Here is a 25,280-nt window from a genome sequence, read left to right as displayed (position 1 = left end):
CAGAATAGCATCATCAAAAAGGCTCTCAGCCCTATCTACATCACCCATTGCATGTATACATACGTATGTATGTGTGTATGTATAAAGTCACTTTATATTTTTGGAAAGTGCCCGGCTAAAGGCAAAGAGCATATTCCTGCGAACCCATTTCGTACCGGAGAAGCCCAAGTATGAACAAGGACGAAAAGAGGAAAGCAAGGAAAATGTCATACTTCGCTCCTGGATCGCAGGAGTGGCTTACGCGGGAGCAAGAGCACCTATGCTATCGCCGGACATTCTTCTCGTTTGTACGAAAAAAGGGACCAGGACCTGGCGTAAAAAAGCTACTTGAAAAAAGGCATGGTACACTTTGGATTGAACTATAATGTGAAATAGATAATTAAATTATTATATATAAATAAATATTTGAAAAAATACATATATATAATTATTATATATGACCTATATATTATTAAATAGTAATTATCTTAGTCCTATCTTGTATCTAAGTTTATTATAAATATCTTGTATCTAGTTTACTATAAATACAAAAATTTATTTAAAATATAATTAATAAGTACTTAAAAATATTTATGAATAAGAATAATTAAAATTAAAATAAATAAATAATATAATTAAAACCAATTATAAATTATAAAATTTAAATAAAATAAATATATAATTATAGTATTTCCTAAAAAGAAAAAGACCAAAAAGATAAGTAGGCGAAAAAGGTAAGCAGATGGAGTATATACGATGACCAAGAATCCTCTTCTAAAACACAGGACAAGAAACGCCCAGTCACACTCCAAACTGCACCTGATAATTATCTTTGACCACTTTCTTTGAAGAAGAAGCTAGTCCAAATAATGGACGGGTTTCCACGATCCTAATCTAATTCGTTGAGGATTGTCGGATTGCGACGACCTCCTATTACCACCTTTTTTCTCATCTCCCCTAATCTAAGAATTCCGAATTTGGCAATTCTGCTTTCAGGGACAATTTAGGGGTTAAGGACGATTCTGCTTTCGGGTTTTCGTAAATCATTCTTCGTGGTTGCACCAGCTACACAGAGTCGCTCGATGGGGTCTATGATGGCAGAGAGTGACATGAAGACACTAGAGGAATCGAAGCCAAAGGAACCGATTCTGTATGTTAATGGGGTCCGTCGAATTTTGCCTGACGGATTGGCCCACCTCACACTTCTAGAGTATCTCAGAGGTATGACATATAGCAGCAAGACTGGTCTTTGAGGAAAAAAAGGAAATTAAAAAATGATAGGGTTCTTGTTTTCATGATTTCTTTTATCTTGGCATTATGTAGGACGTGATTTTGGGTTTTGATGTTGTAAGGATTACTGTATGGGAAAGATCATTCTTGATCAGATTTACTTTAGATTGGACTATGATTTTCTCACTTAGACATTTCAAGGGATCAACAAGCAGAAATACGTTGGCTATGATGTATTTATCATGCTTAATTGATGTAATCTATGGTGGCAGTGGAATGATAAGAATTCCCAGTCAACAATCCGTTTTCTCTACTTTTTGCAGCTTAGTGGTGACTGTAAGCATCTAGGATCATGTATAGTCAATTTTGGTTTATAGATGATTGAAAGTATGTATGCGCTCAAGAACTATGGCTGCGCTGAGATATGTATTGGAGGTGTTCGGTGTTTTAGGTTATTTTAGGAATGGTAAAAGTTTACATGGAAAATATGTGTTGGATGTGATGTAAATAGATGTTGGATGTAATATGTGGTGTTTTAGGTTATTTGGGGATTGGTAAATTTTTAAAAGGAAACTGTGTTAGATGTGGTTAAATAGATATTGGATGTAATGTTTGAAATAAAAAAAAAAAAAAATTCTCAATGAAAGATATGGGTTGGCTGTAATGTGTTTTTATTTAGGGTGTGTTTGTTTGGGGGATTTAATTAGATTTCTACTATTCATCCCATTTTTTCCTCCCAAAAACATCAAATCAAACACCTATTTTTTATTTTTTATATTATACTAGAAATCAATTTTACATTCAAAACATCACATCAACACCTATTTATATCACGTCATACAACTATTCAAATTCAAAATTTTTACTATTCAAATCCCAACTAAAAATCCAAACCCCCAAACAAACACAACCTTATTTTATTATTTATGAATTGTACTAAAACAAAGATGAACCATAAATAAACTGAGCAAATATATATATATATATATATCTCCCACACCATGTAGGTTTTTGCTTTGTTAATTGTTAAATTTCATATCCTGCGCCCAGTAAGGTAATCTGGCTTGTATTATTGTACTTAGTATTTTGTGCTGTGTTCTTTTGTTCTGTATCTCAGAAGCTTTTTCACTTCCGTAAAATCAAGAATTACATTAAATGTTTAGTTGCTGGTGATCAGTTTGCAAATGGGGCCGAGGAAATATCTTATATATATATTTTTTGATCAGAGAGGAAATATCTTATATTAGATATACAATAGAAGGCTAAACAATCATTGATAACATTCTTCTTGACTGAGATATATTAACTCAAGGGATGCTTAGTTGCTGCCCAGAAGTTCGCCTGCAAAAGTTGGTCCGCTTATTTCTAATCATTTAGACTATTTATGATACAACATTGTCGTAGAGACAGACAAAATTTTTAATTTTGCAATGTATTGGTGGTGGGTGGGGGTTCACTAGTGGGAAAGTACATATTTGGATGTCTTTTTTGCTTGTTATTTAGGACAGATTGAAGTTTATCAGAGGCCAAATTGCTAGGCATTTTGTTACACATATAAAATGATTACTTGCAAGTTTGGAACAAGAATGCAAAATATTGGTTTTAGTATCATTTGGTGTGTCATGAAGTCATGGTTGATTAGGCATTTTATTTTCAATCCATATTCTTTTCAATTATAAACGTGGTTGTTTAATTGTTGCTTCATTTTGGAAAATTTCAGTGTTTATGTTTCCTATGGTTACCTTCTTACAAGTGTTTCTCTGTGTTTAAACTTTTGTTTGCAATTATCATTGGAAATTTGATCTACTTGCATTTCATTAAAAATTTTCTCCTGAGTTTTACTATAGAACACTTCTTTTTATCCTCAAATGCAGACATAGGCCTGACTGGTACAAAGCTTGGGTGTGGTGAAGGAGGTTGTGGAGCATGCACTGTGATGATTTCTTACTTCGATCAAAATTCAAAGAAATGCGTGTGAGTTGCACTGTAATAATATAGAGTTTTTTGTTCATCATCTGCCCTGTTACTTGAATTCAAGGCTTTATATGGACTACGCCATCCTTGACAATGTTTCTCTAGATCTTTTTTTATGAATCAAACAACAACTGGATTTGTAAGTAATACGCTTCCTTCGTATTTTTTGCATGTTTGCAGGCATCTTGCAATTAACGCGTGCTTGGCTCCTTTGTATTCTGTTGAAGGAATGCATGTTATTACAGTCGAGGGAATTGGTAATCGTAGATATGGTTTGCATCCAATCCAGGTAGATTGTTTTGTTTTTTATATACTCTGTGATAATATGTGTTGATTAAAAAGTCCACAATGCCAGAGTGAATGTAACTCACCTTGTGGAGTGAAAAGAAAAAGAAACTCACCTTGTGGAGTGCAAGACCGCACCCCCCCTCCCCCGTTCCTCTTCCAATTCTGTAGGAATGGTTTATTCGTCTTCCTTCCAATGTTTACTCATCAGTTATGTTTGTTTCCCGAGCATATCAATTACATTGTTTCATCTCCTGTGTTCACCTGTTGGATACTGTGGACTATGTTTGAAAATGAAAAATGTAGGATTTTGCACTGTGAAATATATACAAAAAATTAATGTGGCTGTGTATGTGCATGTTTGACACCCTTTTGGCGCTATACATTCTACCATTTATAGACACCATACAACCATTCCAAAACTTATCTAAATAAAAACATCTTCAAAATCTATTTTCCATTCACAAGAATTTCAAATTCAAAACATTCCAAAATCTTGGAACACCCAAAACACACCCATTATTGTTTTATTTTATTTTATTATTTTTAAGTTGGGGAACTTGGAGAACATTAGTCTTCTACTTTCAATTGTGGAGATTACATGTTTTCACCGACGACTTTATTTACGGTTTCTCCTAACTGCTATTAATGTAATAAAAGTCCAAAATGGATGGCCTCTTTACAATATTAATCCTAGCGTAGAAATGGTTCTTGAGTTCTCCTTCCCTTTAATCCTCTGCCAACTATTCTTCTTGGGTTTAGTATAGGGCTTGAAGATACTTTCTTGTGAAATATTCATGCTTTAAATTCCTAAAGTGCATACTCTAATGCAACTATAAATTCTTAGGAATCATTAGCGAAGTCACATGGCTCACAATGTGGATTTTGCACCCCGGGTTTTATTATGTCCATGTATGCGCTGCTGAGATCATCTGAAATACCACCCACAAAAGAGGATATTGAAGAAAGCCTTTCAGGCAATTTATGTCGATGCACAGGCTACAGACCGATAGTTGATGCATTTCGTGTATTTGCAAGAACAGATGACACCTTGTACACCAACACATCCTCCTCGGACCTTTCAGATGCAAATTTTACTTGCCCTTCCACTGGTAAGCCGTGTTCTTGTGGGATGAGTATTAGGAATGATAAAGATACGAGTCAAAATGGTATATGCCACAGCAACAATCTGAAGCCGATCTCTTTCAGTGATATTGATGGAGCTGCATTCACCGATAAAGAGCTTATTTTTCCTCCAGAGCTTTTGATGAGGACATTAACTACTTTAAGTTTGGAGGGTGCAAATGGGCTTAAGTGGTATCGGCCATTGAAGCTTCAGCATGTACTTGATATAAAGGCTAGATATCCTCATGCTAAATTACTTGTTGGTAGCACAGAGGTAAGTATTGAGACAAGGCTTAAAAGTTTCCACTATCCAGTTTTGATCCATGTTGCCCAAGTGCCGGAACTTAATCAATTGACCATAAAAGATGAAGGCTTGGAGATTGGTGCTTCAGTTAAACTTTCGGAACTGGCCAAAACATTAAAGGTAGCTTTAGATCAGCGTGCTTCTTTTCAAACTTCATCATGTAGATCCATCCTTGAACAACTGAGATGGTTTGCTGGTGCTCAAATAAGAAATGTAGCATCTGTTGGTGGAAATATTTGCACTGGCAGTCCTATCTCAGATCTCAATCCCCTGTGGATGGCTGCTGGGGCAAGTTTCGAAATATCTGATTGTAGAGGAAATAGGCGGACATGTGCGGCAGTAAATTTCTTTCTGGGTTATCGCAAAGTGGATCTGGCAAGTGATGAGATTCTTGTTTCTGTTTTTCTCCCTTGGAATCAGCCATATGAATTTGTGAAAGAATTCAAGCAAGCTCACAGGAGAGATGATGATATTGCTATTGTGAATTCTGGAATGCGTGTGCGCCTGGAAGAGAAGAATGACAAATGGGTGGTTTCTGATGCATCCATTGTTTATGGAGGAGTCGCTCCCTATAGTATTTCTGCAAAGGAAACAAGTGAATTTTTGATAGGGAAGTGCTGGAACAAAGAGCTGTTGCAGGGTGCTCTGAAAGTACTGCAGAAGGACATTTTACTAAAGGAAGACGCCCCAGGAGGGATGGTAGAGTTTAGGAGATCTTTAATACTAAGTTTCTTCTTTAAGTTTTTCCTGTGGATCTGTCAACAAGTGGATGAACATATGTCTTCTGATGAGAAAGTTCCAGCATCTCATCTTTCAGCAATAAAATCAATTCACTACCCTTCTGTTATGGGAACTCAGGATTATGATATTGTAAAGCGTGGTAGTGCTGTTGGAGTTCCTGAAATGCATCTCTCAGCAAAACTCCAGGTGGGATGTCTACAAACAAATCCTGAGTATTTTTATTTGTGCAACTTGATATTCATCTACTTCAGTAGAATGGAACACAACAATTTGATGTGTTAGTTATATAGCAAGCCCCTTTACTGCTGCAATTTTTACTTTTGGTTTTGCTGCTGGTTTATGTTACTAAAAGAATTATTGGTCATATTTAGATTTATTTTTTTGACTTTTGATGCTAGCATTCATTTACGTGTACATCTTCTGAGAGTTGAATTGGCTGATTTTTTTGTTAATTGTAGGTTACAGGTGAGGCAGAGTATACAGATGATGTTCCTATGCCACCTAACAGTTTACATGCAGCACTGGTATTGAGCAAAAAACCCCATGCTCGTATACTTAAGATAGATGATGAAGCAGCAAGATCATCTCCTGGGGTTGCAGGAATTTTCTTTTCCAAGGATATCCCAGGGGAACACATGATTGGGCCAACTATTTTAGATGAGGAACTTTTTGCTTCTGAGATTGTGACATGTGTGGGGCAGGTATGTTCTGGTTTGTCTTATTCTTTTACTTTTTACAGGTCCCTAATTTTATTTTCGTCTCCTAGTTTTTTATTCCAAAGTATAAGGAGATTCCTTTGATAGCAGAAAAATGTTACTCCTGGAAGCTATAGAGCAACATGCATCCTTAGCATTAGCTCTCATCCATGTGACTGCATCTGCACTCTGCATGTATGATGCATAAACTATTACCCACAGAACTTGAAGTAAATTCAATATCTGAACCCAAGGAATTGATGCCAAGGGCATGAAATGAAGCCGTTCTATTATATTTGATTATGACTATGTAAAAGCTTCAAGAGAGTCACATTCTCCTTCCATGATTGGCTTGACGTATAGAACTCATAATTTAACAAATTCAGCTGCGTAAATATGTGTTGCCAATCTGCTTGCTTTGCTGGTTGTCATTCACATTTAGCTAATTCAAAAGAATATTATCTTTCAGGTTATTGGAGTTGTGGTGGCTGATACCCATGAAAATGCAAAGCTTGCTGCTCGAAAAGTCAACATTCAATATGAAGAACTACAAGCAGTCTTATCCATTGAAGATGCTCTCAAATCTAATAGTTTCCATCCTAATACTGAAAGATGTCTTGTAAAAGGGGATGTTGAACATTGCTTCTCATCTGACCAATGCGATAAGATTGTAGAAGGAAAGGTGCAGATAGGGGGTCAGGAGCACTTTTATTTGGAGCCAAATAGTACTCTAATATGGACTAGCGATGCAGGAAATGAAGTTCATATGATATCATCTACACAAGTAAGATTTGGTAACCCTTAAGTTTACCTTCTTTTTTATTTTTTATTTTATTCTTTGGGGTGGAGAGTAACCTGAAAGTTTCAGACCCTTTCGCCTTTTGGTTTCTTGCATTGTCCGCTATAATTGTTTAGGGTGATGCTCATTGCTTGAATTCCTAGTTCCTCCAGAACTATGTTTTACAGTTCTACATCCCATTCTCATATTGTTTCTGATGAAACCTAGTCCGGAAATTCTCCCAGAATCTCGTTTCTTTCTCCCAACTCTCTTTCTTGTCGCCCCACTAACATGACTAGTGTAATCATCTTAGAGTGTTTAATTTTGGTTTTGATATTTTGATGTTAAAATAGTCGTTGGATGTGTTGTTTTAAATAGAATATGGGGTGTTGGATATAATGTGTGTAGAGAGAAAATTGTAGATTGAATGGTCACAAGATGGGAAAAGAAATAGGGAAATAAATTTAATTAGCATATGACATACTATATGACCCATCTGACAAAACAAGATCTTTAATTAGCAACATTCTGCTTGCAGCCCTGCTTGACTTGTGTAATTTGTATCAATACCATGATCGAATAGATTGCATAAATTCTCAAGCTGCATTTTTGCTTTAGTTTCTGCATACTAATGATATGTTGGAGGTATTTCACTTGCATATTAATCGTTTAGAGATGATCTTAGTATGGACTAAAGCATACACAATTATGAAATAGGGGCTAGAATGGTTTGCATAAATACATTATTCAATGTTCATGTTTTTTGCTTTCTTTTCCACCCACCTAACTCTACTTATTTTAAGTTTTACAAAATAAAACCAATTTGGTTGGGGAATTGAAAAGGTTATGGAATAATAGATAGGATTCTTGGACCTAGAGGTTTTGTAGAACAATACTGCTTGATTGGGTGATGTGAATCAGGAAGGAATCAAAATTGTAAGTAAATAATAAATACATATATTAATCAGGAAAAGGTTTTACATTCTTTATCTTGTAAACCAGGGAGTTGGATAACTTTGCATTTTCACTACTATTTTGTTTGTTTGCATTATTAATGTAAATAATACCGGAGCATTGCTTTTGTGACTCAAATTGCTAGAAAGATTGCGTGTTACTGCTGCTTATTTCCTACCCTCTTGCTGATAGCATTTGTAAAGTCGGTTTTTTTTTTTTTTTTTTTTTGTAACGTTGTACTTGCTACATTTTGGCAAGTTCAGTTAAGTAAACTCAGATTTTCAGATAAACATCTGAGCTAAATATTGCCTTCATGTTTACTTCCAGTGTCCTGAGAAACACCAAAAATATGTTGCTCGTGTTCTTGGTCTCCCAATGTCCAAAGTGGTCTGCAAGACCAAAAGACTTGGGGGTGGATTTGGAGGGAAAGAAACCCGGTCTGCTTTCCTGGCTGCTATAGCTGCAATTCCTTCATATTTGCTGAATCGTCCTGTGAAGATTACACTAGACAGGGATGTAGACATGATGATAACCGGACAACGCCATAGCTTTCTCGGGATGTATAAGGTATTTGATAACTTGCTCATGCCATGAATAGCTTACACACTTTACCCTATGAAAAACTTGTTCTAGTAAAATTACATTGATCATAACATGTGATACTGCCCATTTCATCATCTACACGTTATTTGACAATATTCACACTTAAAATGGTGGAAGTCCTTATGCTCGGTAATATTGAGTGGGTGGAATTAGGTGTTTAGGCTTCACTGTTGTATAGCAAGATGATGAAAACACTTGGCCCATCTATGCTGATATATTAATTCCTACGGAAAGTGGCTGGCGATACTTGCCTTTGTTTGAGCTTTGTCCTTATATATAATATTTTGGTGCTTTAATATATTCAGGATATAATTCGTGATAATTTAAATTTTGTAGGTTGGTTTTACGAATGATGGAAAAGTACTTGCTTTGGATCTTGAAATCTACAATAATGCTGGAAACTCGCTTGATCTTTCACTTCCGGTGCTTGAGCGTGCAATGTTCCATTCAGACAATGTGTACGAGATTCCGAATGTTAGGATTAAAGGAAAGGTCTGCTTCACTAATTTTCCCAGTAATACTGCTTTCCGAGGCTTTGGCGGCCCACAGGGCATGTTAATTACTGAAAATTGGATTCAAAGAATTTCCATGGAAGTTAATAGAACTCCGGAAGAAATTAGGGTATGTAACTGTAACCAATTCCTTTGGAATATTCTATTGTTACCGTACTTTGTGCTTGTCAAATTGGTAATGCAATATTGAGTTTGCAAATTGAAAATATGTTGTTTTCCTTAACCATGCACTTACTCTTTCAGGAGATCAATTTTCAAAAAGAGGGATCAGTTTTGCATTATGGTCAAAGAATTGAACAGTCCACCGTGGAACGTCTATGGAATGAATTGAAGATGTCCACAGACATTTTGCATGCTCGCAAAGAAGTTGAGCTATTCAATCTTCAAAATAGGTGGAGGAAGCGGGGAATAGCTATTGTTCCGACAAAATTTGGCATCTCTTTCACTGCCAAGTTTATGAATCAGGTAGACTCTATGTTTACATTCTGGTGTAATCCTAATTGATAGTTTGATTGTAGCTTGAAACAATGTGAATTTTCTATTAGGTTTTAGAATTCAATTAGAGAGCTTCGCAAAAAGAGTGATAATTGAAGACTGCTTTTTATGTTATATTATATGAATCCCTTGGCTTTTATCTTCCTATGTTAAGCTGTTTGATTTGAAAATACTTTTTTTTGCCCTTTCTAAAGAGGAATCAGTTTTGCATTATTTAAACTTCGGCCATCACCTACTCATTTTTTTCATTTGAATTCATACACACACACATTCACATCACAAAAAATTCATATCATGTATATATATATATATATATCGTATATTGTTATGTATGTGTACACATTCAGACTAAGTTTTTGCGGCATTAATAAATATGTGACTCTTCAAGAACACACTTATACACATTCAAAATAAAGTAAATGCTAGCTGCGGGTTCCTACGTCATCCAAAATAAATAAATAAATAAAAATAAAGTAAATGCTAGTCTTTATATTGATTTTCTATGTATTGAATATTTTTTTTGGATGGTTTTTTATCATGTCAACCATTTCAGAAAAGTGAAAAATAGCATGTTATTGCTTTTATCATGTTCATATGATCATTTTTTGTTGTTTTTGGTTCTAGGCAGGTGCTCTTGTTCACGTGTACACAGATGGAACTGTGTTGGTCACACATGGTGGTACAGAGATGGGGCAAGGTTTACATACAAAAATTGCACAGATTGCTGCTTCTTCCTTCAATATTCCACTCAGCTCTGTATTTATATCAGAGACAAGTACAGATAAGGTGAAAAAAAACAACCTTTTCTATATGTTTATTATTCTCGGAGCTGAATATAATATGTATATACAATAATTTGTTCCATGTGTTTTTAAGCATTTCTAGAGACCATGACCTCATCGTTATAGTATCATAGCTGTAATGATAATCTGGTTACATTTGTTTCACCATTTTCTGATGCCAATAAAACAATTAATTAATGCAAATGCTTTTACACTCAGTGAGACAGAGTCTTCTTGTGGGAAAGATATGTTATTCCCATGAACACTAGTTCCTATAGCAGTTACCTAAGAAAACTGAACTTCAAGGATCATTCTAAATGCTTGATTACCGGCCTTAAATATTGAAATATTACACAACATATTATTTCTGTTGAATTGGTCAACATATGCATGTAATTTGGGGCCACTAATATCTTTAACATGTGGTGGCAATTTATATATTTGATGGTGATCGTCGGAAGTCTGGAATGGACAAGCCTCTTATGTGGCTAATTACTCATTCAGGTTCCAAATGCCTCCCCAACAGCTGCTTCTGCAAGTTCTGACATATATGGTGCAGCTGTTTTGGACGCATGTGAACAAATAAAAGCACGAATGCAGCCTCTAGCTTCCCAACATAAATTTGGCTCATTCACTGAGGTAATTTATTGTTGCTCATTTCTATGTAGTCACCTTTCTCTCTGCTGTTCTTGCCTCTACAAGTCTACTTAACTAAATTTCACAAGATTCTTTATGCAGATGAGAGTGGATTCTTTTTATATTTTATATTTTATCTTTTGTGATAAAGAAGTGGATATTGCATGAGTTTTTTGCTCTGTTTCCTAGATTTGGAAGCTATAATCACTGTAGAACTGCCTGAACATTTGCATATGAAGAATGCAGTTGTATCGGTCTAGTCTGGAATGCATGCCTTCTATTTTTATATGATGGCTATGTATTTTTGCTTCATAGTGAGATATTTATTTATTTATTTAATTTTAATTGAAGAGTCTCTGAGGACAAGTAGTCTCAAGGGGCTTGCCACTACAATTTTTCCTCTGTACTTGTTCTAGCTAGTAGCAATAAATAAAATGATCAGTTTAACAATAACTAATTTCTCAAAAATTACCAAACGATGGATAGATGAGCAATATGGGTTGATTCAATTAAGACTGACTCTTCCAAGTTAGCTGAACCATGGACTACAGAACTACTTTATGTCCCCAATTCCTTTGATAGGATCCTTGGAGCTCCTAGGTGAACACTGCTGCAGTTTTAGAGTGATGCCAACCAGTCAATTGGGCTGCCTCAAATCCCATCAGTTTTATGTGATTCAGATACTTCATATAATAATTATTTCTGGAAGCATGCAATTCTCTACAAGTATTTCTTGCATTGCTTGGCTGCTTGCAACTTAATCTTCATGTAAATTCTTTAGACCTGAATGGAAGCAAGTCTAAAGAGTTTCGATACTATCGAGAAACAATGATCTAATTGCTATACACTGAAGTAATGCAAGGTTTATTATGGATTTTTTGAAGTAGCAGTTATAACAACTTTCGTCAAATGAAACGGAGCTCTAATGTTGTAAAGTTATTGCATGTAAAACTTGATAAACTTTTAATATATATCCTAACATGTTACAGGGATTGTGTTTGCCGAAAATTCTACTACTTCCAATTGTCCCTTTATTTTTTATAATTTAAATCCTACATGGAATACTGACATACATGACTGGTCCTGTGCCTTTTAAAATGTCTCAATTTCAACTTAGTATTTATTGCACCTTTATTTTATTTTGACCACTGACATATTTGGTGTTATGCCAGCTTGTCAAGGCCTGCTACATGGAGCGAATAAACCTTTCTGCTAATGGGTTTTATAAGACACCTGATATTGGCTTTGACTGGACAACTGGTAAAGGGTCTCCATTCAGATATTTCACTTATGGAGCTGCATATGCGGAAGTTGAGATTGACACATTAACTGGAGACTTCCATACAAGGAGGGCTGATGTGATTTTGGATCTTGGAATATCTCTAAATCCAGCACTTGATGTTGGACAGGTGGGTTTTGGTTTTTGCTCCACTTTATTTATTCAAATTAAATCCTTTTGCAAATCCCCATGGTTCAAGCATGTCATATTAGCTGATATAGCTTCAAATTAACTATCTGACTGTTACGGGATGGGGAAAGCTACGAAAGCTACTTCTTTTACTTGCTTGAGATTACACATGAATTGGTCCACAAGTAAACCATAATTGGACAGGTAAAGTGTAGCTCACAAGCTGGATGAAACCTTTTCTTAAACTACCTGAAAGGATAGGTCGTTTGTTTGTTCTTCAGGTAGAGCTCACAATGATAGATTCTTATTCCAAATCAATTTTAGTTTCATATGGAATGGGACGAGATGAGGGCTTTGGGATATATAAAACTTGATGTACATTAAATTATATTGAACAATCTTGTCAATGACTAGACTAGAACAAAAGAATGTTTGCATCTAGCATTCCACAGCATAAAAATGTGGATTGCAATTATATTACATAATCCTAAAAGAAGTTTCTAAAGTATTGCTTTGGTTGATAAATCCCTTAAAATTTTACTTATGTACTGTCTTTAATTTCCATGGGGATAAGATAAGTTCAAGTCTCATCTAGTGAATCCTTGCAATATGACAAGTCAAGGAGGCACAACTACCTCCCAGCGATGTTTGTGATCCGCATAATATGTTTTTTTTTTACCAATTTCACTCCCAATTCTAAGAAATTCCAATCTGTGTTCGTACATGGGATAGCTCATTCTTAAATACATTTATGGTTCATCCACAGATTGAAGGGGCATTTGTGCAAGGTCTTGGGTGGGTAGCTCTTGAAGAGCTGAAATGGGGTGATGCTGCTCACAGGTGGATACCAGCAGGATGTTTGTATACATCCGGGCCTGGTAATTACAAAATTCCTTCCATTAATGACGTCCCCTTCAAATTTAACATCTCCCTTCTCAAGGTAAGCACACTTACACTTGGTTTTCTTTAAGTTTCTAAGTATTTATTTTTCTTTTCTTTGAAAATATGCAATTCCACGATATTTCATTGCCCCAAGAAAGGCAATAAAAACTGGAACCCAAATAAATTCCTTTTCTCTCCATACGATTGGCATGACTCTCCATGGTTTTACTTTTCATAACTAGTGTGATGTCAAATCTGACCAATTCTGTGTGTCCACGCTAAACTTTTGATCCATATCGCTTCCTGTAGCTCTAATTTCTGTTTTACAAGAGTGAATTTTGGTGATGGAATCCTTCTTAAATATGACTCTTTACAGGATGCTCCTAATGATAAGGCCATCCACTCATCCAAAGCAGTGGGAGAGCCCCCATTTTTCCTTGCCTCATCCGTTTTCTTTGCCATCAAGGATGCTATCATAGCTGCACGGGCTGAAGTAGGCCTCACTGAGTGGTTCCCTTTTGACAATCCAGCAACTCCTGAACGTATTCGAATGGCTTGTGTGGATGAATTCACGAAACCGTTCTGCGATGCTGATTTCCGCCCTAAACTCAGTGTTTAGGATCAGTCCTAGATTGTGGAATAACAGCCTTCTTTGTAATTGTGTCTGTAAGTTGTTCAGACTTCTGATCACATTCAGACTATAAGTTGTTCCCTAGATCGTATGTATCATATCAATAAAGATGTTCCACAAAGAATGACTTCCTAACAATGTGTTGGGTAGTATTTCTAACTATTGTATGTAATGAAAACTGCAAATAAAAATCTATTCTGCTGTATGAAGTGAGTCTATGCCGATATGTGCTCATATTTTACATGGTCATATCTTGTTTAATATTGACAAGGGTTTATGTATTTGATTTTTAACAAGACATTTGGTTGAGCAATTTTCTTTCATATGTTGTGTGTTAGAAATAGACTTCTACAGCTGAATGTGACAGAAATCACCTGAATGTACAGTCTCTTCGTTGTGGAAAAACATCAAATGGGAACAAGAATGAGGGTAAGTCCTTACCTTCTGCACCTTAATTGCTTTCAGCATCCTGTGATTATCGCATGTTTGGTTCCACTATATTCTATTCAAGAAATGCTGTGATTATCATTGAGGATATTAGTTGCCTGAGAGATTTCAATTACATCTAAGCCTGGTACCATTTCTTGTTTCGTTTTCCATGAATGACAAAATGTATGAGATAGGATAATGGCTTTTAGTAAAGGATCTGTTCAGTTTCTTTTTGGAAAGTAAAGTGATATTATTTGAAAGAATGCGTAACAACTTTAGCCATGTAGACGAGTCCTCCTTATAAAGTGTTGATTACAATACATGTTCCATGTCTGGAGACTCATTTCCTCTATTTAACATGATTTGAATTCACTGATTGTTCCCTTAAATGTTCCACACACTTAAATTCTTGTCGCTGATTAATATGTGTAACTCCTTGTCACGCTGATGCACTGTTAGGTACTCCTCTACCCGTCGTCCCAGATTCTGAGCTCGGAATGAGCAGTTCAAAAGGGAATGCTCCAGCTCCACACCGGTTTCTCAGTCCTGGATCAGAGTTCCTTCTAACAATCTCCTCCTCTAATGATTTGATGTCCATTGAGAATTTGTTGAACGCCTCTAAAATCTCCGGTTCCCCGGCCCAACTCGACAGGTCTTTCCTCTCTCCAATGTATTCTTCATCGGGAGAGTGCCCTGAGCCTAGATCAAGCACAGCAGCATATTGTACTGCCTGTGTAAAACTTGGGATTGATGACAGGAAATACTCACGAGGATTTGCAAGAAAGCATTCATAGTCTGGATCTTGCTCTGTGGGGAGAAATTTTCTCATATATGGAGGCTGGGCAGGGATGTAGCCGGCGTAAGGATAGTGTCCAAAGTGGTGAACAGCATGCTGCCCTGTTACTTTCCATATGATGGTTGTCAGGATGTAAATGAGATCGCTCTGGATCGAGAGCTTAGGCCACCAGGTTGCTTCTGCAAGATCACCATGACCGGTTTCGACTGCCTCACTGTACCAGGCTTGTAACTCTGTGTCATTCTGGATAAGAGTTGCCTCTGGATAGTAGTAATTCACATATTTTGTCACCAGGTTTTCAATTGCAGACCATATAAGGAGGCCATCCTGCGCGTACGGGTAATCCTCGATGGAAAGTTTTAGCCCGTGGGGTTGCGTGGAGTCGGGCACGGCCATTCCCCTGTGTATATTGCATACACATATCACGTATCAAATGAAATAATGGGGGAAAGAGTGCAGAAGTGTAACAAACAGACCTTGTTATGAGATCTTCCGGAAGGCCTTCTAAGTCGAACCTCCAATCTTGATATGCCGAACTGCCGAGCTGCATGCAATACTGGCCTGGAGCATTATTGGTTTCAAATATTCCATTTGCGTTTATGAGACCGTCTCGTGTGGCTCCGTTGCTCTTCAGGAAATACCGTGTGTGAGGATGCAGCAGCTTGAAGATGGGGTGCATCACGCTTAGGTTTCGGTGAGTTGCTATGACGAATACCTCCATACAAGCGTGTATCCTCATCCTGTCGAAAATTCTGGAACTTAAGGTATGAAGGCATTACTTGAATTTCGATTCTTTGCATTTTTTAGTACCAGTGATTAACCATGCCCTGGATAGCTGCATCATTTGTGTAGACGTGCCCTTTGCCGAGTTCCCATAGCCAGTCGGTGGTGCCATCAGTCGGAGGAGTGAGAATCCTCTTACCCGAGACTTTATCATCTGTCACCGGAAGGCTAAGCTCGATTGCAATGGGCTTCAAAGTTCCCAATGAAGTCAAGAAGAAAATAGTTCTTGTTGCATACGTCTTGCGCCCTTCGATTGCATTCATCCGATCCAAGAAAGGGAGATAGATGTCATGGTAGTTCAATACAAACAGCTTATCTGCATCCATGGCCTTAAAAAAGCGTACATTCGATTGCAGAGGTGATGAAAACACAAAGGTACAAAGTTAATTTAGTTTCTCGAAATTACTCATTCTTCCCATACCTGTTCCACAGACATTCCTTCTAGAAAGCTTGTTATGTGTTCTTCTTTCAATGCTGATTCTTGCGGCCCGTAGATAGACGAATCAAGTTTGCTTACGGGAGGAAAAATCTGAGCAACAATTTATTCCTACTGTTAGCTGAGCTCGAACTTTGATTTTGAAACTTTGTATTATAGCTTACTCTGTTTATCCTTACCTTTAGCTTCTCTATGTTTACAGGGTTGTGGCCAGCAAGAACTCGCCGGCCAAATTCATCGTCAGGCAATCCCCACACGAACTCCTCTGGTAAATTTTACATTGTTAAAAGTCAAAAAACATCCATTTCTACGACGGTAGTACTAATTTACAATGCACCTGAAATATACTTGGGAGGATTCAAGTTAAGGGATTCCTCTATTATCTCCTGAATCCCGCGAAGAATTTGCAAGATCGGATTTCCATTCAATGATTCGTCGATTGATGCGAATTTTATTTTGGTCTTACTTCGCGCCTGTTCTTTGTTTACTTCCACTGCTAAGTAGAAGTTCTCCTCGCCGAATATTTGCGCTATCAAACCAGGAATTCTGTTACGTAATTCTGTGTTCGACTCTCCTTTCGCCTTAAATTCCTGTTTCTGTTCTTCGTAATCTTCGTCTCTAGGGACGTACATTGGCAGCAAAGCACTTGGCGCGCTCTCGGCATGCTTGTCTGTTTCAGCATTTGAGTTTAAGGTACGGTTATTAGTTATTCAGCATATGTAAGTTGCATTAATTGTCTATTGCTAATAATCGATGTTTTGTAATCACCAGTAGCTGTTGGCGGGCGCCCTGTTCGACACCTTCTCGGATAAGGGAAGTTTGGATTACCACCGAGAGTAGGCCTTGCTAAATCAGGTCCGTCGTCAGGCTTGCCGAGGTCATTATACACGTCGTAGTCATATATTCTGTCGGTTGGCAGCCGTGATCCCTTCCCGTCGCCTTTTAAATCAGTAAGTTCTCGCCGCCGGAGCTCTATCAGTCCCGATGGAGTCTGAGAGGGTAGATATGCCTGTTTCAAAAATAGTTAGTCTTTATTATCATATTAACACATTTAATTTTAGGATGATCCTACAACATATTCTCATATTTTGATAGGGATATTTTTTAAAGATTATATAACATATAATTAAGCATATATTTTTCTATTAATTTAAACTTTTAAGTGAGATGTTAATATGAATATATCTTAAACAGAGAATCCCGATCACACTAAAACTAACAACATCACCCTCAATTATAGATATCACAAGTAGAGCTGTTATGCAAGCTGAGTGAGCTCGAGCATCGATTATTCGAGTCCGATTCGAATTTTTTTATGGTAGAGGCTCAGCTTTGAACCAAAATAGTGGCTCGAGCTCGGTTCGTTAGATTCAAATTCAAGCTCAAGCTTGACTTGAATTTTATGCATATTTTTAATATATAAAGTAAATATATTTAAATTTATTCATAATTATTTATAATAAAATATTCAAAATTTAATAATAAATATAAATTTTGATATAAAAAATTATATATATTATATTAATATCTAAATAATATAAATATTTTATCAACTAACAATTTCAATTGAGCTATTCGTGAGCTGAGCTCGAATTTGGCTTGTTTATAAGAAAAAATTATTAATTTTCAAGTTCGGGTTGTTTATCTTGTTGAGTTGAACTATTAACGAGTCAATTTCGACCTGACTCGCGAGTTACTCGATTCGTCTAATAGTTCTAGTCACAAGAAAACTACTTGGGATTATGTTCTTGTTCTTACCTTGTCACAAAAGAAGATCCTCACCACCGGGCTGATCTTTTCCGGCTGCACCCACGATCGGCAAAAAAATCGAACTTCTCCAACCGACGCACTCACAAGGAAGAACTCTTCTTCGCATTGACTCCGAACTTGGATGCCTCCCGGGATGCCAAAATCGGGATCAATATCAAACTTCACCTTGTAAGTACAATCATCGCCTTCGACTTTTTCGCTATTCGACCATTTTAGCACTACTTCTTTGCTAAGTTTTGACTTCATTGTTTCTTCACATCACCCAAAAGCTTTCGAATTAAAACACTACACAAAAACCCCGACGAAAATAAAATTTTTTTGTACCAAGCAAAGAACACGCAACTGCCTTACTCGGATCAACTTCGTTGCTCACTAACTGCAGAATTACACCTTCCTGTCCTAATGCAGTCTTTGCGCCGCGACTAACAAGCTCCGCAAGATTCCCTGCTTTCTTAAACTTTACTGTTACGAGAGCTGTCGAATTAGGCATTGCAGGCTTCTCTTGCATTGCTGCAGCAGGGGATTCTTTCAGCGTCATTACAATCTTGCGCATCCTCGGAAAATGCAACTTTTCTTGCCGGGGTATGTCCGGCGCGCCGCTGTAAGTGAGTTTGTATGTTTTTCTGTTGGTGTGTAATAAGGAAAGGGGAATAGCTGATGAATGATGAAGGGTGAAAGGTTTGACAAGAGAGATGGAAGTGATCGCCATTGTTGCTGCGGTGGTGAGAAACTGTTGAGATTGTTTTTGCTAGCAACATGTCCTTTTATTGACAACGAAATTTCGTGAATGTTTTGGATGTTTTTGAATCTTGTTTATTTCGTAAAATGAATGTGCTGATAGTGAAAATACAAAAAGTACAAAATGTAGAAAAAAAACTAAGGGAGAAATGTTGGCATGGTACGATACCGTTGCGAATTTTTTTGGGACGATAACGGTAATATAATTTGATATTTTCAGTATGTACCGAAAATTATTTCGATATTTTGATATATATAGCAAGAATACAATGTATCATTTTGATATTTTGATATTCGATATATACATTGATAATTCAATATATTGATACAAAAATTATTATTTATAATTTCTTTTTAAATTATAAAATTATTTTTAATTTTGATATTTTGGTAGAAAATGGTATGTTCTAATATGGTACAAATAAATTGTTATATTAAATCATCGATCATTCGATATGCCAAATATTTGATAAGGTCGTAAAAAATTTAACACATTATATTATATGGTATGATATGATATTTTTATTATATTGTTCCGAATGATTCCAAGAAATAACAAAAAAAAAAATATGTATTATATTATAATTTGCACATGTGGGAATTTGGCGTTGAATGTAGATCTAGGATGGTTAAGCCCCTCCACTCCCCCTATTAAATTATAGATACATTTATAATTATTAAATTAAATAATGATTTTTAGAAAATTAAAATATAAATTATAGGAGTATAAAATAATTGGGTTTTTTTTTTTTTATATATGTTTTGTTTTAAAAATATTTACTATCATAACTTCAGCTAATTTTTGTTGACATTTATAATTTTATTTTTTTTAAAAAAAAATTGATTTTTTTTATAGTTTAAATATTAATTTTGATTTGGTATTTTGTATATATATATTGTTACGTACAAATAATAATAATAATAATAATAATAATAATAATAATAATAATAATAATAATAATGATAATGATAATGGTAGCAGTGTCTTAAAAAGGTCGGACAAAAGGAAGACGGGCGAAGAAAGATAAAACTGCCGATACGGAGGTCGGACGAAGAAAGATGGGACGACTGATACGGAGGTCGGACAAAAGGAAGACGAACGAAGAAAGATGAGATGACAGACACGGAGGTCGATCAAAAGAGGTCGGACGAAGAAGGTTGAGTCGGCCGACCCGGAGGTCAGACAAGTGAAAGGGCGGTCAGTTAGTCGCTTGATTGGGCGACCATTGAATCATCTGGACGATTCATTGTTCCGCCGATTGAAGAGACCAGATGGTGGTTGATGAGGCGGCCAATGAGTCGTTTGGTCTAGCGACCAGTTAGTCTCTGGATTGGTCGGTTGGTCAATTGTAGGGTTATGCGGTTGGCGAGACGATTAAAGACACGTGTCAATGGAGGAGAAATTGATGGGCGGTTGATAGCGGTTGTTGTAACCGACCAGGCGACGGTTCAAAACTTTTCTTTAGGGAATATTTAAGGATTCGGATCTATTCTAAAAAATCATTTCAATCGACAAATTCAAGTGAATTGCTTTTGGGGATCACCATTTACTTTTTCAATCTGTAGTATTTAGTTTCTATTTATTTATGTATGGTACGGTGTCTAGAGATTCTTAATCTCAGACATTTATTTTATCAAATTCGAAGATAATTTCTATTTTCGAATTTTACTTTTTATTGTTAAAAAATTGCATTAACATCATGTATATGCTTCTTTCTTTTCCTAATAATTGATTGTTTGATTTGAGCACTGTATTTAAGTTAGTAGATTTTAAAGGAAGTTGGTTATGATATTGTCTGTTCATTCGGTTAGAGGAATTGATTTTTTTGTGTGGTATATGAACTGTGTTGGTAATATAAATAATAATAATATTTTATGTTGAATTGTTGACTATTTATCAATGGATGATATATTATATATTAATGTGTATATATATTTTGTATTTTTTAATACTCCCTCCGTCCCAAAAAGAAGTATCTATTTGCTTTTTGCACGTAGTTTTAGAAATATTAGCATTATATTGGGATATAGTAGAAATAAAGTAGAAATGACTAAAATAACTTTGTTAGTATGTGTGATATAAAGATAATTGAATTTGTGTAATATATTGTAAGTTGTAAGGGTATTTATAATGTTAGGTAGATAATACAGTTACTAAAAAAGGAAATAGATACTTTGTTATGGGACAGAACTAAAATAGAAAAATGAATACTTTGTTATGGGACGAAGTGAGTAATATTTATGAGAAATTGTTTCATTAAAATGTGTTGGATGAACAGATTCATTATTTTAGTAGTATTTTCTATGAGTGTTGTTGATAATTTTAAAATAGTAATTAATTAATATATATATATATAAGAAAAAAACAAAATATGTATATAAATATTTAAAAAATTATACTTCAATAAAAAATATATAATATAAATATCATTTTTTTTTTAAAATTTAGTTTTTATGTAATACAAATAAATAAAAAATATATATTTATATATTTATGATTAACATAAACTATGTTTATAGAAAAATATGAAAATTTTAAATGTAACTACAAATATTTGTTTATTAAAAAAATAAAAAATATAAATAAAAAGATTTTGAATTGTCTTATGTAAGATATTATAAATTTAAATAAATTAATTTATTATTTTAAATATATTTAAGATTAATAAATGAGATATAAGAAGTATTATAAATAAAAAATTATTGAATAAACATTGTATTATACTATTTATTCAATCCTAATTTTCTTCAAATATATATATGTGTCAATACAATCATCGATTTAATAATTATAGATTATATATATATTGTGAGGTGAGGGATTGAAGGGAGTTTATCCATATCTATTATGTTATCTTCTATTCGATTCTATGTAGCCATTTTAAGTGTACACTCTCAATGATTGATTATTAAGTGTTTTTATTGTTTTTAATAAAGTCAATTTCAATGTACACACCTTGTTATAGAGGGTTTTTTTTTTTTTTTTTTTTTTTTTTTCTTTCACAAATCTTTTTTATTTAGTTTATTATAAATTTAATGGTTACGATATGAAAAAATCTATGAAATTGTCATTCCGTCTATAATAAACGGGGGTACATTCATATATTATAAAAGGAGTACATCTATATATCTTCTAGAAAGATATAGTCTTTCCGTCCGAATAGAAAAAAATATATACAATTATGCCATCAAACCTATTTATCTTTCTATTAGCATTGTTTGTAATAACGTGTAAAGTGTAAGAGTATTTTTTTACAAAGTAAAAAATATTTTTACTAAACAAAGAAAACATATTAATTAGTACTGGATGAACGAAAATGAAAAAATTGTTACATATGACTCGAATGGAAAGAGTATATACCTTCGTAGATGCAAATAATTTGTTCGAAACAAACAATTTATTATTGTAATAGGAAAGAAAAACATCAAAAATTCAATTTTATCATTAAAAGTTGAATTGTTTAAATGTATTTTTGTTATTGTTTGTTTTCTAGTGTTATTTTATTTACCATTACAATGAACAATTGTTTGTTTCGAACAAATTATTAGCACTTACAGAAGTATTTATGTTTTACTATTAAATATTTTGATGTACTTTAAAATACATTAAAAAAAAAAAAAAACAACACAGAATTGAACGCTCTAGTAATTATGGACGTACGAGGATTTCATATAGATTTTTTTTTTTTTTTTTCATATCTTAACTGTTAAATATATAATAAATTAAATATAAATTTTTTGTGCAAAAGACATAACATAGGCAGAGGTTTGTATTGAAATGTATCATTTTTTAATAAAATAATATATTATTATTTTTTATATTTATTTTTTATATAAAAAATAATAAAATAAATATATTAAATAGTATTTCTACCATCTTCCATAATTATTTATTTAATTTTCATTTTTAGAAAAATATTTGTGTTTACTTATGAATTTTTATTTAGAACAGTAAAATTTTAAATTAAAATAAAGATTTGATGTAATATAAATATATATTGGTATGATATAAATATATATTGATGGAATATTCTGAATTTAAAAATTAATATTTTAACTTAATATAATAAATAAACAATAATTTTTGATTCGACGGCTTTTTGGAGAAAAAAATTAACATAATAAAATTATTTCAAAAATTTTACAAATAAACACATAAAGAACACAATCATCCTTCGATATAGATTAACCATTCCAACTTTTTAAGATATTATTCGATCCTCATCAACTCGACTCGACCGGATACTTCACATGATCCTCGTGACTTAATCGCTTCAATTCGGTATCAATATTTCTTTTTTATTATTTATCTATTTATTTATTTATTTATTTTTACCTTTTTTTTTTTCCTTGTCCTCAATTGACCAAAAAAGATGTGGTCATGCGACAATGAATCACTCTATTATTGAACACAACTAAAATATCTTTTAGATACTTATATTTAAATACTTAGATACATTCAATAATAAAAGACATGTTAGATATTCAAATATTAAATATACAATTTTCCTAAATAAGCAAGAACAGTACTTACATAATATTCCTTATTTATTTTTAATTAGTTCTTGTTGGAAATCAATGTAAAGTATTAATCAGTAAGAGTCTTTAATTGGCTGTTAGATGAACACTATAAATTATTCTCTTATCTCAACTTGATATATTATTTTTATTAATTTTCATCTGTTACATTCAAAAGAAATCATTTTTTTTTAATTATAATAAAAATAATTTCTATGTAAATATTAAAATGTTCTTAAATTTTACAAAAGTATTCATATTTGCTAGAGTAAAAATGTTAAAATCATCTACATATTTCTACCAATCAATAGAATATTATTCTCTCCGTTTCAAATATTATGTCAGTGTTACAGTAAAAAATATAAATTATAAAATTAAAATATAATTAAAATGTATAATATTTTTTCGAAAAAAAAAAAGTGACATAATACGTGAGACGAACGAAAATAGAAAGTGTGATATTATATATGGGACGAACGAAAATAAAAAATGTGACATTATATGTGGAATAAACTGAGTATTATTTCTTAATCTACTAAAAAATAAAATGATAAATTAAGTTGGAACTTAAAAAATATAATAATGCCTCTGTCCATTTCTGACGTAATATATATTTTTTAATTTTTTTACCCTACCTTTATTATAAATTTATAAAGTGTTGATTGCAATACATGTTCCATATCTGGAGACTTATTTCCTCTCTATTTAATGTTGGAATTTTAGCGTTTTCTTAGTATAACTTATGATGTGTTTGTGTTTTTAAATATAATTTATTATGTGAGTCTAATGTAAAATGACAATAGGATAAAATATATATGGGAGAGGACTTAAGTGTCCATTGCCAATAGACCCGAGTTTTCAAGTCCTCAACCCCATTCGAATTCTAGAATAAAAGATCACCATTTTTATTGATTGGCTAGAGACTTAGTGCTTGAGATGAGATTAAATTCCATCAAATCTACAGCGTGAAACACCTAATAACCTTTTTGAAAAATTGCTAATGCAGGAACAAGATTAAAAGAAGTTACCTATACAAGTATGAAGTTTTGTCACTTTAAGAAAGTTTGGACTTGTCTGCGACACCTTGATTCTCGAATATCTGAAACGTGGGATGTACTAAGATAAAAATTCAATTTTCGAGATATTTTCATTTATGCATGATTCTATTGTGTATGACTGTACTCTCTGTGATTTAAGAATTATACTAAAAGGGGATGATTGTTGGAATTTTAGCGTATTTTTGGTATAACTTATGATGTGTTTGTGTTTTTAATTACCTTTTGTAAAAATATCTTTATATTTATATAATTTTTTTTTTTTACAAATGTCGTTATCATACACTAATAGAAGTATTTTTATTATTTTTCTTTAATTTGTACTATATTTTTATATAATAATTAATATTTAAATATCAACATTATAAAAATAAATGAAACCTTAGAACCGGACGGATGTAGTATAATTTATTACGTGGTCTAATGTGAAATGGTAATGGGATATAATGTATATGGGGTAAGTGTCTCATTGCCAACATTCAAACCGTATCTTTTTTCTGCATTTCTATAAATAAAGAAATTAATCTGAATTGGAAAATACATACAACAAATACAAGAAAATAAACTAAACAATTCTCCTACACATCACAACACTTACAGCAGATTCACCCTATTTCTTTTGTTCATAATAAAGAAACGAATCTTTGTATTATCTCAATACAAATTTTATGTAATCCGATGCAAGTAAAGGTCGGAATATTGTATTCGAAAAATAAACTCTACACGATACAAAGATCTGTC

At 33.7% G+C, this 25,280-nt stretch overlaps 2 protein-coding genes and 1 long non-coding RNA gene across 4 annotated transcripts; 2 read left to right on the top strand and 1 right to left on the bottom strand.

Annotated features, from left to right (window-relative positions):
* The first annotated feature begins 759 nt into the window (after nt 1-759).
* Nucleotides 760-14,291, top strand: LOC127259147 (xanthine dehydrogenase 1-like). 2 transcript variants are annotated; one of them, XM_051286290.1, is made up of 14 exons: nt 760-1,200; nt 3,084-3,183; nt 3,364-3,472; nt 4,316-5,824; nt 6,097-6,339; nt 6,803-7,117; nt 8,393-8,632; nt 9,005-9,289; nt 9,424-9,645; nt 10,300-10,461; nt 10,962-11,096; nt 12,266-12,502; nt 13,268-13,441; nt 13,760-14,291. In XM_051286290.1, the coding sequence occupies exons 1-14, from the start codon at nt 1,062-1,064 to the stop codon at nt 14,000-14,002; spliced, it is 4,113 nt and encodes a 1,370-aa protein (XP_051142247.1). In that variant the 5' UTR covers nt 760-1,061; the 3' UTR covers nt 14,003-14,291. The 2 variants fall into 2 exon arrangements, with proteins under 2 accessions (XP_051142247.1, XP_051142249.1); XM_051286292.1 differs by lacking the exons at nt 760-1,200; nt 3,084-3,183; nt 3,364-3,472 and having other exon boundaries at nt 4,439-4,580; nt 4,678-5,824.
* A 426-nt stretch (nt 14,292-14,717) lies between these two features.
* LOC127259151 (linoleate 13S-lipoxygenase 3-1, chloroplastic-like) lies at nt 14,718-18,970 on the bottom strand. The gene is made up of 9 exons (XM_051286298.1): nt 18,580-18,970; nt 18,217-18,479; nt 17,227-17,467; nt 16,796-17,128; nt 16,638-16,723; nt 16,444-16,551; nt 16,050-16,351; nt 15,716-15,979; nt 14,718-15,639 (listed from the first exon to the last, which is right to left on the bottom strand). Exons 1-9 carry the CDS (start codon nt 18,935-18,937, stop codon nt 14,883-14,885), a joined length of 2,712 nt encoding a protein of 903 aa, XP_051142255.1. The 5' UTR covers nt 18,938-18,970; the 3' UTR covers nt 14,718-14,882.
* Nucleotides 15,880-16,802, top strand: LOC127259156 (uncharacterized). The gene is made up of 3 exons (XR_007840439.1): nt 15,880-16,003; nt 16,075-16,397; nt 16,661-16,802. It is a non-coding gene; the product is annotated as an uncharacterized LOC127259156 (long non-coding RNA).
* Nucleotides 18,971-25,280: the final 6,310 nt, after the last annotated feature.

Source organism: Andrographis paniculata, unplaced genomic scaffold (genome assembly GCF_009805555.1).
Source record: "Andrographis paniculata isolate CXL003 unplaced genomic scaffold, ASM980555v1 Contig5END, whole genome shotgun sequence".
NCBI lineage: Eukaryota > Viridiplantae > Streptophyta > Magnoliopsida > Lamiales > Acanthaceae > Andrographis > Andrographis paniculata.
The sequence above is the reverse complement of the archived record's forward strand: the minus strand, read 5'-3'. Positions and strand labels throughout refer to the sequence as shown.